Source organism: Malurus melanocephalus, unplaced genomic scaffold (assembly GCF_030028575.1).
Source record: "Malurus melanocephalus ecotype Western Australia unplaced genomic scaffold, MMel_1.1 scaffold_71, whole genome shotgun sequence".
In the NCBI taxonomy this organism is placed as follows: domain Eukaryota; kingdom Metazoa; phylum Chordata; class Aves; order Passeriformes; family Maluridae; genus Malurus; species Malurus melanocephalus.
Window position 1 is genome coordinate 1,178,231 of NW_026623303.1, and position 19,214 is coordinate 1,197,444.

At 39.1% G+C, this 19,214-nt stretch overlaps 1 protein-coding gene across 2 annotated transcripts in view; it reads left to right on the top strand.

The window, feature by feature from the left end:
- Positions 1-1,040: 1,040 nt before the first annotated feature.
- The window catches only part of SLAIN2 (SLAIN motif family member 2), a 35,179-nt gene continuing 17,005 nt past the window's right edge, over positions 1,041-19,214 (top strand). Inside the window, exons 1-5 of one of the 2 annotated variants that reach the window (XM_057366768.1) lie at positions 1,041-1,486; positions 10,535-10,683; positions 15,555-15,719; positions 17,151-17,312; positions 18,545-18,904. In XM_057366768.1, the coding sequence (XP_057222751.1) occupies positions 1,128-1,486; positions 10,535-10,683; positions 15,555-15,719; positions 17,151-17,312; positions 18,545-18,904 (1,195 nt within the window). In that variant the 5' untranslated portion in view covers positions 1,041-1,127. The remainder of the gene's footprint in view (positions 1,487-10,534; positions 10,684-15,554; positions 15,720-17,150; positions 17,313-18,544; positions 18,905-19,214) is intronic. The other variant, XM_057366769.1, reaches the window with a different exon arrangement.

Genomic DNA, 19,214 nt, shown 5'->3' on the forward strand with positions numbered 1-19,214 from the left:
CACTGCAGGCCCACTTACTGGTGTTCTTCTCCCCAGCAAATGCAGGCTCCAATATGAAGCTGTGGGGTAGATGGAACTTGGGAGGAGGAAAAAAAAGTGTGAAAGGATGRCACTAAGGATACCACCCCTCAGTGGCTCAGGGAAGAGGTATGCAGAGCACCCCACAATGCAGATGATTAAATCTGGAGACAGTATGTCACAAGACATAAAACTTCCCAAGCAACAGGAAAAAGGCCATGGGCAGAAAGCAACGCACAGAAGTTCCACCTGAATATGAGGAAGAACTTCTCTACTGGAACACGTTGCCCAGTGAACTCAATCCTGGGTTGYGTGCTCTAGGAAGACCCTGCCTGAGCAGGAAAGTTGGACCAGATCAACCACTGTAGTCCGTTCCAACCATTCTCTTCTTCTTTGACAAACCTCCAAGCCCCACTAATGCCTTAAACCTAAACGTGTCAGTTTTGCAATAGATGGCAAYGTCAGCACAATCTTTAAATAATGGAAGATTTAACAAAATGAAAACTCAAGAGATGTTCAATYCACATGTCTGTCACACACAGCAGGCCCAACACCGCTGCCTAAGCCTTGGACCAGGGGCACACTTTGTATTCTTGACAGGTTTTTAACATTTTTGGAAGGTATTCCAGGGCTTCCCATATAACTCCTGTCTGGGACATGCAGTCCCTCCCCAAGACACGGGAGGCCAGCCCAGGCCAGGCCGCTCCCTCAAGATCGACAGTGCCGGACGAGCCCCTCAGACGGCGTGGCTGAGTCACAACTCCCGTGACGGGTTGGCRAGCTGCCGCCATAGTACGCCACTCCGGGCTGGGACACTCCGTGCCGGGCCATTCCGTACCGGGGCATTCCGGGCCGGGMCACTCCGGGCCGGGCCATTCCGTGCCACACCGCACAGTGCCGTGCCCGCAGGGCCACCCGAGGAGAGGGGGGCGGCACGAGGGGCGGCGGTTCCGGCGGCCGGGCCGGGAGGCGGTGACATGGCGGCGGCGGCGGCGGATGTGCGTCCTGCGCCCCGCCCCGGCCCTGCCCCGCCGCCGGCCGCCCGGCCGCGTAGACGGGGCGGCACGGCCGCCTCTCCCCGCGCAGCCGCCGCTTTGCGGGCGGCCGCCATGGAGGACGTCGGCTCGGGCGTGAACGCGGACGCGGAGGTGCGGAAGCTTCAGGAGCTGGTGAAGAAGCTAGAGAAGCAGAATGAACAGCTCCGCAGCCGCCACGGCGCCCTGCCCGCCGCCCCCGCCAGCCCCAAGCGCCTGCCGAGCGCCGGGCCCTCTTCGCCGCCCCCCACCGCCTCCCCGTCGCCCGACGGCCGCTCCCTCGGCCCCAGGGCCGCCGCCCGACGCTCGCTCCTCGAGGAGCCTGGCGGCGAGGGGGGCGGTGGCGGCGGCGATGGCCTCCTGGACGACGCGGCGGTGCTCAGGCCGGAGGAGCTGGAGCGGCTGGCCGGCTGCGATGAGGATGAGACCGGCTGGTGAGGAGGCGGCCGGGGTGGGGATGGGGCGGGGGCGGGCTGGTGAGGAGGCGGGCAGGGCTCGGTTCCCGCTTCCCTGGGAGGAAGGGGTTGTTTCCAGGCGTGATATCGGAAGGGGTCTCGGCGCTTTGTGTGCTGAGGCAGCCTCAACCTGTGGGCTGGGTGGAGGGATTAATAAGCTCTGCGAGACGAACCAAGCCGGCCGGGGAAGGGTGTTTCGCTTGCTGCACACGACGTCGCAGCTCCCGGGAGGCCCGCGGCTGTGCGCGGCTGYTCGGCCGTGGTGGGAGCGTTACTGCGGGGCACTCGGACACCGACCGGGCTCCAGTGCTGCCGCAAAACCAGCCAGCAGTGTTTCCGCGAGTTCAGGAGGTAGGGAGGCGTGGAGAAACTTGTGGGAAATTTCTAGGGTAGCTCAGAATTAGCCCACAGGTACTGTTAGACTTCAGACATACATCATTCGTGTTTTATGCCTCGATTTCTTCCAGCTGTGAAGACAACAAACRTAACACTTTTTCATCTCATTAACGTATTGCGCTTAGGTCTTCTAATTTATTGTTAATGATGTAGGATCACGGTTTCCCTTAGGTTGTGCCTCGTTCTAAATGGACAGCTTGCCCTGCTGCTCCAGCCGAAACAGCTGCAGGTGGCTGTTGGCCCTGTCATTATTACACTTGGGTGAGCTTCCACTGAGAATCAAGAAGACTTGTTTTCTCCAAACATCATGCTCTCTCCAGCTGTCGTTTTGAAGTTTCCTATGACAGTTGTTGAGGAGCAGCCTTAGAGCTGCATGAGAAATAGTGGGGAGGAGCACAGTGTCAACAGAGTGTCAACGGAGAAGTGCAAGGAAAGCATGAAAGGGACAAAAAGTGTAACGCAGGCTAACTGACTTGCGGCAGAACTGGTTGTAGGATCATCTACGAAGGTCTTTGGAAGTAAATATGCAGACAAATGTACAAAACRAGCAAAAATGTCTTTCAGAGTTAGGAACGCCTTTAAAAACGCTGGAATGATTCCATGCATGAGCAATGTTTTAGTTGCTCAGGGAGGAGACTGTGTGCACTTCCTTGGAGGAGTAATTTGCCTGACATTCAGCCTGATCCACTGGAGGAGTATGAGAGCATAAGTTTACTCTCATCCAACACTAAATTAACACAAGGCATCATCTCCCAGAAGATGAATCTGTGCAAGGCAGCTACTCTTACTTCTCATTGTGTGCCTTGTCATCTATTGGTTTATAGCCCTTGGTGGAACTGGAATATGGCAAATTTGCACAGCAGGTTTGGAGTGGAATGGCCAAATTTGTAAATGTCACAAATTCTAGTGACAATAGGTATTACTGGCTTATATATTAATCATAAATGGTAGACAACATAATGGGTCTCTTTAGTGTGAGTTAATGTCCTGACAGAGCATATAGWGACAGTGGTGGCATTAAGTGCTGTGTGTTTTTGTTGACGCAGTTCTGTGCACTCACGGGGCAGCCGCATGGTTCACTGAGCACTGCCCTTGCTGGTGTCAGGTGTTTGGCTGCCAGTTATTGTGGCACCATCATGTTTCTATGCAAGTTCTAGTCCTCAAAAGATAACAAAACTTATACGCAGTCTTTTCCATGTCTTCATTCCTTTACTAATATTTTGACAACTATAACGCTAGAATGTGTTAGCAACTAATTTTCATTCTCAGACATGGGACACTGATTGGGATACAAATGCATAAAACAAAAAAAAGAAGAATTGTAAAAATTTACTTACTTTCATACATATAAAAATATGAATATGGTTGTTTTTTAATTGTCTTTTCCTGGTGTAGCTTAATATGCAGTTAATGCAAAACATAGTTTGACTAGATTGATGATTTTTTGTTCCAAAGTACTTAATAAAAATTAAAATCAAGCTCCTGGAATTTCTAAACACCTTTTAATTCAACTGTTGAGACACTGATTTGTCCAATCCTTTTTTTGTTTCTTATGAAAGCAAGATGACTTTGTATTTATGCTTTTGGTTATTGGARGTAATTGCTCTTATGAAATTGGAAATTTTTACAGGGCTAGTGGAGCAATCAAAAAGCAGCAAGCTTCTGAAGATAGGAGTGGTTAATGTGAATAAGTGGATTCCCCTTAAACTGTTTCATAAAGATCCTGCTCATCAGGCCATGGTTATGCAAGGTCACTCAGAAAATAATTGAATCAACTGAAAGGGTGAATGTACTTTATGAAATTTAAGCCTCATATGAATTCTTTGAGGTTCAAATGGATTTGGATCACTACTACTTAACCCAAAATCCTGTTTAAAATATGGGATTATACACTGTAAAAATCGAGGACCACTTAGCATCTGAGGAAACYTCTTGTGGAAACAAACTAAATTTAAATTATGGTTTGTTCATTAAAAAATTATTCATCTTGCCTGTTTTGCTTGTCTACATACAGAAGTGTAGCTTTGTCTTTTGATTTCAGAAGGACCTTTCCGTGGGCAATAATAGATTATAAAGGGTGCTGATTATCATTTTTCTTTTCTCTGTTTTGTGTAATACACACATTTTCATACTGCATTATGAAATTTTCTGTGGCCTTGTCATGGCAGAAGAAATAGTGTTTTAACTGTTAAAATATATTGTTTTACATCTAATGTTCACATGAGATTAGTGGCTGTGAATTTAAGACAGAACGCCTGATACTGTGATTGAAATAGATACTGAAATGTGACRTGTTTTTAAAGTCTACATTGTAGAGTTGATCAGCTCGTTTTTAGCTTTCAGTTCTTTGCGTCTAGATAAGTATACAGAAGCGAAGTGTAAAGTTGAAAAAGGGGAAAGTACTACTATCAAAAAGCAAAGGARCTTTGGCACTGCTGTTTCAATAGCAGCATTAGCTATTAAAACAGCATTACAGTATTAGTGAACTTGGGGATTGTTTATATTTTTGCTTGATTGTTTGCCTTCTCTGTGGTTAATTAAATCCAGATATACTTTAAGTTTTAAACATTTTAGCATGAGACAATCTTCAAATTATGTGATAAATTATTAAAAATATTTCAGTGATTTTAGAGTGAGTTTCTTGTCCATATGCTTCTGAATATTGTTTAATGTGCTGAAAGTTTCTTCCTGATGGGGTACTGAAGGCTGCAGATGGGCACATCTGTACTTGCACCCTGTACTGAGCTCTAGACAGTCCCATGGAGACTTTACTTTAGGCCAGCTGGTTATTTTCTCAAGTCATCAGTGACTTTTGTGATCTATTCTATGGTTGTTCCTATTTAGCTGTTCTTGAACCAGATTGGATCAAATTTAATTATYTTCTAATTTCAATCTGAATGGGTCTTTTCTTAGTAATTAATTAAAAAGACGAAAGGGCAGAGGGAAGACCAGAATGGAGAAATCTTCAGAGAAGTGGTGTGCTCCTCCTTGCTTGACTTGCTGGGTAGGGTTGGGTGTGGATGTGCAGCACGTTGAAGACATCTGGATAACAGTGTGCGGGRTGGCTTGCTATGCTGCTTTTAAAAAGAGAGCTGTCTTTAGTTTATTGCAAGATAAGTGTGCACACGTGGCAATTACTGTAGATTAGTTAATGGGCTTTGAATCTACTGTAACTTCCTTTGTGGTAACTTGTTACATGGTCACTCACCTAAGCTTTCTGAGAAGTTTTCTTTTAATGTGAGCAAAACATGCAGTGTTTTTCTTCAAAATTTACTTGCAGCATCTGCATAAAAGAGTATAGAGCTYGCTGTGTATCTATTTTGTACGTGTAATTGCTCAGTGAACTTCAGAACAGTTRTGTCCTCTTTAAATGACAGTGCTATAAAAACTAGCCTAGCACTTACCCATGTTTTCATGTCAGCATMAAGTCTCCTTGGTAGGGTGAAAATAGCTGACAGTTGACTGACCTCACTTACAAACAAAAGGCAGTTATTTTGTATTTAAAGTGAAATTRTTGCTGGGATTTTTGTAGTAACTTAATAGTTCAAAGTAATAGTTTCAGTGATTTTGAGACCTCAGATTCGTTGTGTATCCTGACTAGTTAAAATGGAAGGCACATACTTTTACTGTTATACACACTCTCATTGAGSAGCTATTTCTAATTTGCACCTGTTTATAATAGTGTAAGTTTCCGTTCTAGCCATCCATTATCGTTAGTTGGCCAAGGGCCTATTTGAGATAACATGATGGTCATCTGTATTCCATCTCATATTGCTTGATGTCCCTTGAACACTAACATTGTTTTGGAATCCTGGTTTGCCATAGTGAGCTAGTAAAGTATAGCATGATTATTTTAGGATAGAGCTCCACCTGAATGAAATCCCACTGCTGTAATTATATTGGAGGAAGAATCCTAAGGAAGAACTATATCCATTTCTAACTTCTTTTGTGATTATTATAGCTTTTAAATGTGCTTGATACCTAGATATAATGAAAACTTTGATATGAGTTTCCTTTACTATCTTAATGATATTCCTGAAATTTACTATATAAATTGTGTCTTGTTTAGGCATGATTCATATTTCAACTACTTATAGGTCTTGATAGAGCCCTCAAGCATAGTTATTAAGCAGAATTTTATTTTGGAACATATTTAGTAGGACGCAGAACTTCTCAACTTTTTGTGAGTGTCAACAATGCTACATTAGAGCACATATGCTCTAACAAATCTCTGATGAAAAGCTTCTCAAATAGTGGACAATTGTACAATTTGTGTGATAGTTCTTAGGGAGGCTACATGATGGTGCTTTTGATGGCTGCTTTCCCATTTTACAGCATTCCTTTCAGACACCAACATGCTTTTTTGGATGAGGAAATGAATAATGGCAGTAATTTCCAGAAACTAGCCAGGGCACAGCTAGCTATCTTTAATTGTTGGATACAGAAAGCTAGTYGTGTTCCAAATTGCGCTTTGAACCTCTTGCCCATTCTCAATTCTGCTTTAAAATTGCGTCATGCCGCTGAGATGTGTCACTTTAATATGAAGGTTTAATGAGATTGTCAAAGCATTTCTGTAAAATTCATATCCTGGAGTTTATATTCATAGACTGGAATTTGTTGTAATTCGTGCATCTCTCAGAACTAGCAGCATTCTGTGAAGCAGACCTGAAAAGTCATAATTACAGGCTACGCCATGTGTGTCTCAGCTTCAGCTGTAGCACAAGAACTTTGTGGGATGGGGAGAAAAGGAAAGAGAAATTCTATGGGCCACATACATGCAGGGATGTCACTTAATTTTTGTATTTATTTTTCTTTTACACAGAGGTGCTTTTCAGATCTTAACCTGTCAATTCAAAATCCATCTTGAATTTTAACTTACTTAAGCTGCTTCAGATAGGATTTCCTGAAACTTTTACATTGTTCTAAGAGAGTTTAGATTAACACTGTTGTGTTCTAAATTATCTGTTTTTAAGACTGTCCAGTATTATTGTCTTCTGATTTATGTATTTTCAGTAGCTTTTCATTGTGCAATTTCCTTCTTGTATTTTACGGGGAATTTCTTGATGATCTGTCCTTGGATTTCAGCTTTTTGTCTTCATCGTATCTTCATGGTTTTCATCCTGCTTTTGTCTGTATCATGTTTTGTGTKCTCCCATTTAATTTCCTTTATTGTACCTACCAGTTTTTGCTTAAAGCCAATGTAGCTAAAATAAACAAGCTCTACTACAAGTTCTTTCCACATGCCATCTTCTTTCTAATTCAGATTTGTGACTTCATGTTTGTCTGAATGTTTTCCCTCACTCTTATACTGAGCAATGGAAGGATTTTGATACAAAATTTTGACCTTTTTTTTTTTTTTTTCCCCAGTTAGAATCTTGGCTTCTTGTTTCATGCCTGTGGCAACTATCCTCTTTTTTTTTAATGCGGTAAGAGGTGTTTCTCAGGTGAAGTAATATGTACACAGATATTCCACTTCTACTGCAGTGGTGTGTCCTCTTCTTCAAAGCCTTTTCTGACTCAGCTGTGTCCCAGTGCAGCATGCTTCAGCTTGCCCCATTTGGCTGACATCATATATGCTTGTAGTCACAGCAGTCTGTCTGCAAAAGCTCTGCCCTTTTCTGTGCAGATCTTCCTGGAACTAATCAGTAGAGCCCGTGGCTGTTTCAGCCTCARGTTGGTGCTGCTGTGGCATAGTTAACTAGTGAGAGCCAAAGAAAGGAAATATTAATGGCTGCAGCCAAATCATGGTGTCTGGTCTTTATAGTGTTGTTTCAAAATAGATCAAAGCTCCCGACCCCTTTTTATATATAATTTTCCTTTACTTGTCATTATGTCACTGAATTGTGGAGTCTTTACTCTGTTGTGGAGAGATTTGAGTATATGTTTCTGGTGTGTTAACATTCGTAGTATGGGTGGCAACTGTAAGTTGTCAGCTTCTTCAGTCGTTTTTAACTTCCTGTTTTGAGAGAGTTGATTTATAGTGGTTAAAGATGTATTAAGTTACTCTGGTAATCTTCAGTCTTGAAGCTGCTGTGCTGCCAATCAGTGCTGTTACATTGCTGTAGWATGCATTGACAGGTTCAAATGGGATCTCTTCTTGAAGGCTCTTCAGCTAAGGGGGAGCTAAAGCTTTTGGGTCAAATGGTAGTTTGACAAAGAAGACTTAGCTGTGTGAAGTTTATTTGTACATGCATCATATCTCTTCTTTTTCCCTTCCTGCTGTTGGGAAGTGAGGAAGAGGTACAGGGGTGTCACTCTGATTTATAGCCTTGCTCTTGGTCCTTTTGGTTTTTGCAAAATCCAAATTAGGCATAGCAAGTAGAATTAAGTCAGTCKCAAAACTTGAGATTAGCTGTTTTTGTCAGATGGGATATCAAGATCACTGCTTTATAATGCAAGAAACTGCCCAAAAAAGCTGTTTGTCACTGCATTGATGTATATACGTGTGAGGTAGTGGAGTTTCATGAACAATATACGTTCTCAAGTTCTGTCTTTCCTTGAAGTCTAAATTATGAAACAAAGGCTGATGAAAGAAAGCAGATGACTGGAAAGAGGTGGGACAGTGTGCAATGTATATTTTGTTAGAAAGGGAGGTGGAAAAATAGGGTGCTATGTGAGCCTGTATTGCTTCAGTAAATAAACTACTTGTGAAACAAATGCAAAATGGAAAATTCCTGAAAAGAATGTGTTGAAGCTTAACATACCAGGTGCAATTTTGATTAGAACATTTTTTGTGTGAGTTTCTCAAAGAGGACACACACTTCAATTTCTTGCCTTTTATACTGGGTACTACTGTAAATACTTCAAATGTGCATGGAACTTCTCAAACACAGCAAGGCATGTCAGCTATCCAGAGAGCTAGGAGTGAGTCTGGCCTGGATGAAAGTCTTGGCTTTGTTGCCTTTGACACTTGTTCRTACAGTATAAATATAGCTTAGGACAGAAAAGAGTACAGGCAAATACTAAAAAGACAGTAAATTTTAAATGTTAAGAGAGATAATAAATGTTAAACCACTTTTAACGGTATGGAGATTAGTCACCTTAATTACAGAAAGTGGGATCATTGTTTACACAGAACTGTAAAAATTGAGTGATTCTCGTGCTTTTCAAGGATATTTAGAGCTATAAATAYGTGTTGGGCTTTTAGCTTTTCTTTGGGCTGAGTGCCTGTGAAGATTGTAGGCATTTCTACAAAATCAATTATGACAGATTGCATGATATTGGCCAGAGCATACACCACTTGAGCTATAGTAAGTGGCAATGACTATTTGGATTGTTACAAAAAACTTAATTTTTGTTTTAAAACCTGGCAGCTAATAAATATTTTCTCTCCTGGATTTCCAAGCATAGTTTGCTAATTCTACTGTTAAAGGGAAGAGTCTTTTGGAGCTTGCTCTTAACAAAGATCAGTGTTTTGGGTGAGTGGTGGTTATAAACATGTTTCTTAGGAAGCTTTTGTAAGAAGTGAACTTAATGGTAGTAATAACCATTTCAAAAATCTCCAGAAGTTATTATAACACAAAGAGAGTTCAAGTTGTAAATTACAGAGGAGAGATGAGATAATCTTATAGAGATGAMAGCTGTTGGAAATAACTTCTCTGTTGCTAATGTCATTGGCATAAAGAAAACGACTTTCGCTGTGTGTTTTGTACAGAACCATGTCTGATTAGACTGTCAGATGTTCCAGAGTTACTGTGTGACATAGTCATACTCACTTGCAATATGAAGCCTGTCATTACTCCTAGAAATAATACTCATTTAGCTGTTTCTACACATGCATAAGCTCTAGTTAGAGTTGTGTTGTCTTTTGCTGAACCACATTTCCAAGTTTGATTCTAGTCYAACACAAGGCTTAAAGTTCCCTGTTTTGAGTTTGTGATTGGTTATTGCTTTTCCTTTAATCTGTCTGTAGAAGGAGGAGATGTTTTCAGCTAAATTTTTAGAGTCTTTAAGCTGGACCACTACTTGCTTCAGTCATGGAATGTTGATGTTAAARTTAATTAATGGAGATGTTGACAGGCAAAGTCTTCAGCATGTTTGGCAAAACAATATGATCTCATTATTTYTCTCTGCTCTCCAATGTGCATTATTTCTTTATTTGTTTCTAATGCTTGACTATATACAACCAGCTTAGGACAGAGATAGTCCCTTTGTTCTGCGTTCAAAGAGAAAGAAAAGATCAGGTACTAGGATAGAAATAGTAAATAATAATAGTTTGTTGTTCATTGCTAGTGAAACAGCAGATGTGTTTTATGTATTGTAGTGCTGTTCCCTGGCTACTGAGATGCTTACTGCTTCCTTTGTTTAGGAAGACAAGAGTTCTCTGTTGCATAGTGCTTGATTTCTAAGATTAATCCTTACTTGTACCTTTTTGTGATATAGTGAATTTTTCCATATGCTTAATGTGTCCAAAGTCCTTGGGTAGCCATGTTATCACTCTTACCCTCTGTCCAAAAAAAGTTAATTTTAGGGTGAAATCTGTGCTTTCTTTATCTTTTGGGATTGTACTAAAGTGTAGATAGAGAATGAAAATAAAAGTAGCATACTCTGTGGTATTTTATTKCATGCTTGATCATACACTCATTTTGTTGGTTCTCAGACAATAAAATACTTTTTTTTTCTCTTTTCCAGGTTATATACATCTCCAAAGAAGAAACTGAATCCAGTGCAAAAATGTGTCAGTCCATTAGTTTGGTGCAGACAGGTATTGGATTACCCAAGTCCTGACGTTGAATGTGCTAAAAAGTCACTGATCCACAGACTGGAACAAACAATGTCAGGTCAGTTCTTGCATACTAAAACCACTGGGTTATATGTATTTATTTTGAAACAGCATCAAAATTAGCTGATGGTTGTGAAATAAGACATCTCTCAATTACTTGTGTCTGAAGCTTTCATTATGGTTTTCAAATAGTAATTAATCCTACTCGTTTTCTGGATTGGATGAATGAAATGAAAGAAGGCGTTAGGTCATGAGTCATGATTTCAGAGTTTATAATACATGCATAGTTTGGTCAGATGTTTTCAGAAAAAAACAAGGCTTTTAACTTGAAGGTTTCCTTGCCTTTTTTAAAAYAGAAGCCTGTATTAAGCTATGATAATTACTAAGTGCTTGTCAGTATGTTAGCATGGAACTTGGTTTTCTGCTGGATTATCTCTCTTACTTCATCTAAGGAAAGGGAAGCTTAAGTTTTTGAATGCTTTTGGGAGATGCTACTGATCTGTTTTCTTCCCATACCTAGTAACTTAAGATTTAGTTATAGTGAGATTTAAAATGATCTAGAGTTCGTGATTCTTCCTTAACACTAATTWGTTGGTTATATTCAGAACTGGAGAAGGTTTGACCCTGTGGAATGAAAGTCTATGTTCACCATCTTTCCATTACCAGCCTTTTGTATGTCAAACCAACAAAAACCTGAAGGTCTGATTAAAATTCTCTGTCCATCTGGTTTCTTGCTTTATTTTAATTTCTTTGTTAGAGCCTGTTTTTTAAATTGTGCTAAGACAATTTAATTTTCTTCTTATTAATAGCTATTCTCCTTCCATCTTTTTGTAGTCTGCTATTGCTACATATTAAACTGTTACCYTCAGCAATTAGCAGAATGGTTGGACTTGAGCTAAGAGTGTATGAACACACAGTTCCAGGAGTATTTCCAAGAGATACCTCCTTTCCATGATTATATGTAAACTTTCTGATGAGTTCGACTGTAACTTTTTTCCTGTCCTTGTCCTGTTTGGAGTAATTCCATCTTTATTCTGGTTTGTACTGAAATTGTTGTCAGTAAAATTTGAATCCATTTTTTATTCTTATAAAAAGTTAAAAAATAAAGTGGTGAAAGTGCCTTCAGTATGAGTCACCTTTGATCTTTCCCTACTTCTTGTGCTTTTTTATGCTGCCTGGACAAATGTTTATTAAAAATTTTCTTGAACAGTTATCATGATATATGCCTGGTATAGGCAAAGGCTGAGATTCTAAACAATGAAAAGCACTTAGACCAAAGAGGTTTATTATGAACAATGATACAGGTTTGGGAATCTGAATACTACTGAGTATTTAAGACTGGGTAGAAGCTGATTTCGCTAATTCTGTTGATGGTTTAACTTCTTTCAGAAGTCAGTAGAAGTATTCCAGAAATACCACAAATTCTGTTACCTTTAGGGTATCTTTAAAAATTCATAGCTGAAGCAGATAGCAGGAAGCTTCCCTATGAAATGGACACATTTGAAAGTTTTATCATTCATACAATGAGTTTAGGTAACTTTACTTCCTTTTTTTTTTTCCCTAGACCTGAAAATTTGCTTCTGGCAGTGATACTTGCAAGAATACCACAATTAATCTATAGTACTATATACTTATAGTAATAGGTGGAAATACTAATTGGTGGATYGGCACATGCTGGGAGCAGATTGAATGTAAAAATGAATTTTTAACAGAATAGAAAGTTGTCCTTTAGAGCAGCCAGCCTCCTTTACAGATACACTGTAGCAGGGAGCTCCACTGGAGAAAACGAGTAGTATTTCTTGCAAMTTTGCATGTGTTTTCTACTCCACAACTTCAGGAGTATCTTGTGACTTGCATTTTATATCCTACTTGTACCTCATGGACACATCCCTTAACCTGTTACTTGCTACTGGTTTAGTTCATAGATTCCAGTATGGATAAGCATGGATAAGGCTTTTCACACTTGTGTAACTTTCTTTTCTGAATCCTGGCTGGTGCTTCTTTTGCATCGATTATTTTTACGTTCTTAGTTCTTGTTGTTACATGTTTCTAATCTAATCTCTTTTTCCTCTTTTTCAGTCTCAAATGCACTCTTGTATTTCACATTTTCTTCTTCCATCATATTTGCTATTGCAAGATAATAAAGGAGGGAAGAACAGCTCTGAGTTCCATGCTACTGTGAGCAGTTACTGATGCACAGTGCCTTGTCAGCAGTTAGTTCAGATTTACAATTGCAGAGCAATTCCAGCTGAGTGTTGGAAGTGTGTTCAGACTAGAGGGAACCTTAGGTGTAATCTGCACTGAATTTTTCCTGTTTTCTACTGCAGAAGAGAGATTCATGACCATTTCAACAAAATGATAACTGAAAGGAATAAGATGCTGCACATTGTTTCTGAATGTTATAAAAGAAAATTTACATTAAGATAAAACCATTGATCATCAACCCTCCCCTCTGATGTTTTGAAAGCTAATGTGTAATCTTTTGTAAGCTAGTGCTTCATCTAATATTAGGGTCATTTTAATGTTAAAAATGAGTTAATTTGCTGATTTTGTCTGGCACTCCCATTAAAGATTMTATGTCTATTTGTAAAAATAACAATAATGTCTTCCTGAGTTACAGAAGTCCCTGTTGGAAAACCTTTAGGAATTCTGATCCAGAAAAATGGTTTGAATCCAGCTTTTTTATCTCTGGGAAAGTGTACAATGCTTAAGAAGGTTCACATTAGCTAGGATGAAGACTACTGTACGTAGCAAGTCTCACCATGTGCCAGAGCAAACTTTTTCTATGTAGCAAAAGCATGCTTAGTTTCATAAAAAAAAATCTGTGTATGATCAGATATCATTATGGATGTGTACAAAGAGCCTGTTTTGAAGGCTATACAGTAGTATAGTTGTTTTCTGATTTCTATTGTGCTTTGTATTTTAAAATACTAGTCTGTGTAATAAATGCAAAAAAAAGAACTGCCATGCAGACTTACATTTTAGGGATATTTAATGACATTTTCGGCAAGAGATGAAAACAAATTTTTTTTGTGTGTGAGAACAAAGGTTCAATTGGAATAGATACTTTGGGGTTACTTTGTGAATGCCAGAAGAAGTTGATATTAAAGACCTCATCATAATCACCCAGAATAAAGTGACTTGTAATTGCTGGTTTTGTTTACTTGTACTAAAATGCAGATTTCCCTTTTGACATTCAAAATAAAYTGAAGATACCTCATGAATACTTGCTAGAATTTAGTGAATTCACTGATTTCTGAAATTAACACGTATTGTTTAAGACTTGCAATGCAAGCTGGAATATAGATGTTCCATCCTTCCTCCATATCTGTCTTTTCACTTTAACTAAAACACTGGTAATATTAACTGGATTAGAAAGGATCTTTACATGAGATRCAATTTTAGGAATTCACTGCAAAGTCAACTTTAATATCTGCTGCTTTTGCCTCTGTGCTACATTCTGCCATTGGTTAGATTGGACGATACGTTTTTTTGAGGGGCGCTCCTAAAAACTAATCAAATTATGCAATCAGTTAAAATATTCTAGATATTTTTTTAAACCTAAATGTACTTTAGTAGGCCAGATAATAGCACAGCCCCACCATTGTTTGCAGTGGGCAACTTGAGGGTGTAGTGACCAAGAGCAAAGGGGATGGGAGGAGAAGCTGAAGCTTTGCTGCTGAAAACAGCATTTCAGGCAACTGTAGTCTCTTGGCTTCTGATATCAAGGCAACAATGATTTTTAGTAAAGAAATTTGAGTTCAGTTCCTTTTTTTTCCTTCTACTACTATCAGTAGCTTAATTCTTRCTGCACTCACTGAAGCCTTTTTTCACTAAGAGAAATGTCATGCAGTATTTTTGAGTAGCTTACTTCTGCAGCTGGGTGAGCTGCAACTAAATCTAATCTAGATTTACATACCATCAAGTTGGGATTTTTAGCTTTTTCAGCTTAACGTTTTGCAGTTTAATTTGTTCTTTTATACTCTTCTGTATAAACAGACTTTCAGCAGGGAAGGATCTGATTGTCAGTAAAAGTGTGTAAATAGCCTTTGGATCCCATTACCCSTGTCGAAATTCCATTTTCTGTTATATTAAAAATGTACGTTTTTGAACAAATAGTCCATTAAGTAACTAAACAAATAAAACACCAGACAAATAATGAAATTGCAGTGTCATACTGTTCACCACTGGTAATATTCGCCAGTGTTTAAAATTAATCTGAAAATACTTCAGTGTTGAAATATTTACAGTAAATGGTAGAGGAGAGTATCCAATTTAGATCTTATATTGCATATGAAGTTGAAGCATATGGACAAAAAATCCCAAGTCTTTAGAACAGAAGGTTAACAGGAGGAAATAATCCCTACAGTCARTTTGCTTTAGTCTGGTAGGTTCATGGTACCCAGAAATATAAACAGAAGTGTTTGCCTTACTTAATGTTTTTTTTTTTATTTTAGCATATGCTTAGGGAAATTTTGTAGGTGATCTTGGTTAGTTTAGTGGTGCCAGTCTTGGGGTTATTGTGGAAGTATTGTGTGATCTAGACAGGTCTGAGAGTTCTGGAATATTTGACTTTGTGGTGTGTTCTGGTTTGCATGTAATTGTGCATAGAATGTATCTTAGTGTAACTGATCTACTACTGTCCTGCTTCCCAGCATCGACGCTGCACATCTCGAAGACATCAGTTGTAGTGATCTTAGGTCTGACTAATACAAGAATACTTGTCACTATCTCATCTTGCCCTCTTCTCCCACTCTTTTCACATTATGGTTRTATCTTAGGAGTGAAGAAAGCAGTTGAAAAACTTCTGTGACTGAAGTTTTCTWTTTGAACTGCATAGTAATTAAATCACACCAAAGATATAATATAGTATTTGTTTTTCATTGACTCATTCAGCACAATTCATCACTTTTCCCTTCTTTCCTATAGCTCTCAAGAGACAGAGTTTGTACAGCAGCCCTTTCAGTGCAGTCAGTTACGCAAGCTCCTATAGTCCAAATACTGGTAGCCCCTACAGTAGTGGTTTCAACTCTCCCTCCTCAACACCAGTGAAATCTGCTTTAGTGAAACAGCTCATACCTCCTGGTACCTCAGGTAAGTGTGTGTTTGGTCTTTCCCTTTTTTTCTCCTTTCCTTTTCACAACTCTGCTCAAATCGACAATATTTGCATCAAACTAGAGTAAGAAATACTCCGTAACTTTTCAGTCTTTTGTAGGATGTGTGCATCATGCAGTATTTAAGTTTTTTGGAAAGGCTTTTTACGTACTTTCTGACATGAGATGCATGTAAAATGTTTTATTTGAGTGTCCATGTCCCAAAAATCGCTGTATTAGCAGTTAAACCAAAGCACATAGAGTTTGTTCTGTGGAGTTGCAAGGTAATGGCTTCTGGAATTGACAGGGATGTAAGTACCATAGTAGGTGTTCAGAGGTTAGGGGCTGGTGGTTGTGAAGTCAGTGTAATTATCCTGTTGTTTACTAACTGAAACATTTGGTATGCAATGTATCCATCAATACCTCTGAGATATGAACAGTAAAATATAAGGAAGAAGCATGCATTTAAATTAAGCTTTCCATAAGACTTGGCAGCCATCAATGTAAACATTAATATCTGGCAATGTTTTCTAGTTTTATTCTGCACTGTAGACTTTTTGCATGAGAAAAATTGATGTTGGGACYATACCTCTACTCTGAAGTCAGACTGTTGGCTTACTGTGTATACTCTAAGTTATCTTACAGGGAAGGTGTAGAAACATGGCATTGATAATCCAGCAATCACTAGTTCACTGTGGACTTTTATAGAAGTCTGCAGTGCACCAGGGCCATTACCCAAATTTTGTTTTAATCTCTGTAGCTCTGCTCTGGGTTGTGTGCCACAATGATGTATCTGCCTGGGGAATAGGGATGTAACAGGCAATGGGGTGTCAGCTAGAAGGCGGCAAACAAGAAGAGCATTCCTTGTTACAGTTTCCACATTGCAGTTTAGCAAACGTGTGTACATGAAGCGGGTAGTATTTTCAGATAAAGTGTATGTCARGCATTCCAAAGTAAATTAATATTCACTGGATCAGCAAGTCCTTATCATTAAAAAAGATATGCATTGCAAGTCAAACTTACATCTTGCAAGRTAGTATAAAGAGGTGAGAATGAAAGCACAAATGGAACCAGGTATGCAGTTGCTTTTTTTTGTAGAGCTTTGCAAACTTCATAGCAGTTGAAACATGGTTTGATACACCAAATTATATGCCACTGATCTGTTTRGACACTGTTGCAATTATTTTATAAGGTCTGTTTCTAGAAAGTAATGGCTAAGCTCTGCTTTTGTAAGTTATAGTTTGAGCCTAGGTTTGCAATCAAATATTTCACATGGTCGGTCAAATCAATGTCTCAGTAGCAGTTTCTTCACAGTGGTGTCTTTTACCAGGTAAGAAAACACAGCTCACCTTTTTTTTTTTTTTTTTTTTTTTTTTTTTTTTTTTTTTTTTTTTTTAAATAACAATTCCTGTTACTTTATTTTCTTTCATAGGTCATCTTAAAATTTCAGGAGATAGAAATCCTCCTCTAAGTCCACAGTCCTCTCTGGACAGTGAATTAAGTGCATCGGAGATGGATGAAGACTCTATTGGGTCTAATTACAAATTAAATGATGTTACAGATGTGCAAATTTTAGCACGAATGCAGGAAGAAAGTAAGTGGGTTTTTTCCTTGAAATCAAAGTAGAGCTGCTGGAGTTGGGTTTTTTTTTTGGTTGAATAACTGCAGTTGCACTTGCTTAGCAAGATGGGAAAAAGGGTAAGAAAGCTGGTTAAGGACTTCAGCCTCCAGGCTAAGGAAAGGAAGTTGCTGTGCAACTTCAGGAATTATTGACAAAAAAATGCTGGAGAGTATGAATTTGTTAAGATACAGTATTGGCTAAAATGATGACTATTGGAATGGACTACTGCCTACCACCATTCTTCTCAGGAGACAGGTGTGTTCCCAAAATAATTCAGTYGTGTTGACATCAGTGCTTAAACCACTTTAGAAAAATTTTAAATAATCTCCAAAATGTAAAGTCAATATGGCAAAGAATAGTTAAGAGAAGCACCTATATACATGTCTCTCTTTTATTGTAGCTTTAGTTAAGACTTGTCTTTTTGTCCCTCTGAATCTGCAGAAAGTGGTAATAATTTCAGTTGTCTWACTAGGTGGTCTCCAAACTATATTACTGTGTATCCTTATTAGTGAAAAAAACCAAAATCAAATGCCCTTTTAAATAAACTAAATACTTTTAAATAAACTAAGTACTTTTAAATAAACTATATACATGTATTACTCTAATATATTATGTACACAAAAATGCACAAATATACACAAAATTATAWTTTTTAAAAGTATGAGATAAAGATGAGATAAATATTGTTTTAAAAATATTAGCTGTTCTGAATTTTCTTCCAGTGAATTGGCTTTCATGTCCCCAGGGTTGTGGGCACCACACTTTGGAGACTACTGATCTGAAAACTCCAGTTTCTCTATGAGTGGCTTATCATGTTGGTTTTTTGGTTAGAGTTACTAATACATTGCAAGAGACATTTCGTTGTGGCTGCTCTAATTATTATGGGATGTTACATCATACAAATTGAYGGTGTAGCCTGTGTTGCTAGTATCSAGCCTGGAAGAAGAGATGAACAAGTACACAACATACTCATATGATGATTGCTGTATTAGGAAAAGGAATGGGCTCACCGAYGTGTTTCAAGTCATTATTAGCTGGTAGCTGACTTTTTGGTATTAATGTGAATTTATTTAATGCCTCRAATAACAGGAGTTAAGGTGAGCCAAATTTGAGTTTCGGAACTGTACAGCTATGTGTGTGCACTGGCTCTGGTTTGAACCATTTGTGGGCTGGAAGTGAGTACACAACATTCTTCTTGTTGCCAGGCCTGCGGCAAGAGTACGCTGCCACAGCTTCTCGACGTAGCTCTGGCTCCTCTTGCAATTCTACCCGGCGAGGCACGTTCAGCGACCAGGAGCTTGATGCACAGAGCTTAGAAGATGAAGAAGATGGCACACACCACACAGTGCACCCTGCTGTCAGCAGGTTCTCACCTTCACCTCGCAGTTCTCCCTGGCCTTCACCGAAACAATCTCCAAGAAACTCACCTCGCTCCCGATCACCTGCTCGAAGCATAGAGTACAGCAGAGTGTCACCACAGCCTATGATTAGCCGTTTACAACAACCTCGTCTTTCGCTTCAAGGCCATCCTACAGATTTGCAAACTAGTCATGTCAAAAGTGAAGGTAAAAAACTGTCCGAAATTCATTACACAAGTAGTTGTGTAGTTTCTGTAAGGGAGTTTTGTCAGTGTGCAGTTTTATAACTATGTGCCTGTGTAACATCATGGTTTAATCTCTGAATTGCTGAAGAAAATGCAGAGCAAGCAAAGCTTAATTTCTGCTGGGGCACCCTTATATTCAGATGAGTTCATAGGCTTATATTTATTGCTGATGTTATCCAGTCAATGAGTATAATTGAGTTTCATAGTGATGAGGGTCTATATTTGGCAGGCAAATGTACTAAAATAAAGCAGAGAAACTATCATTTACTAGT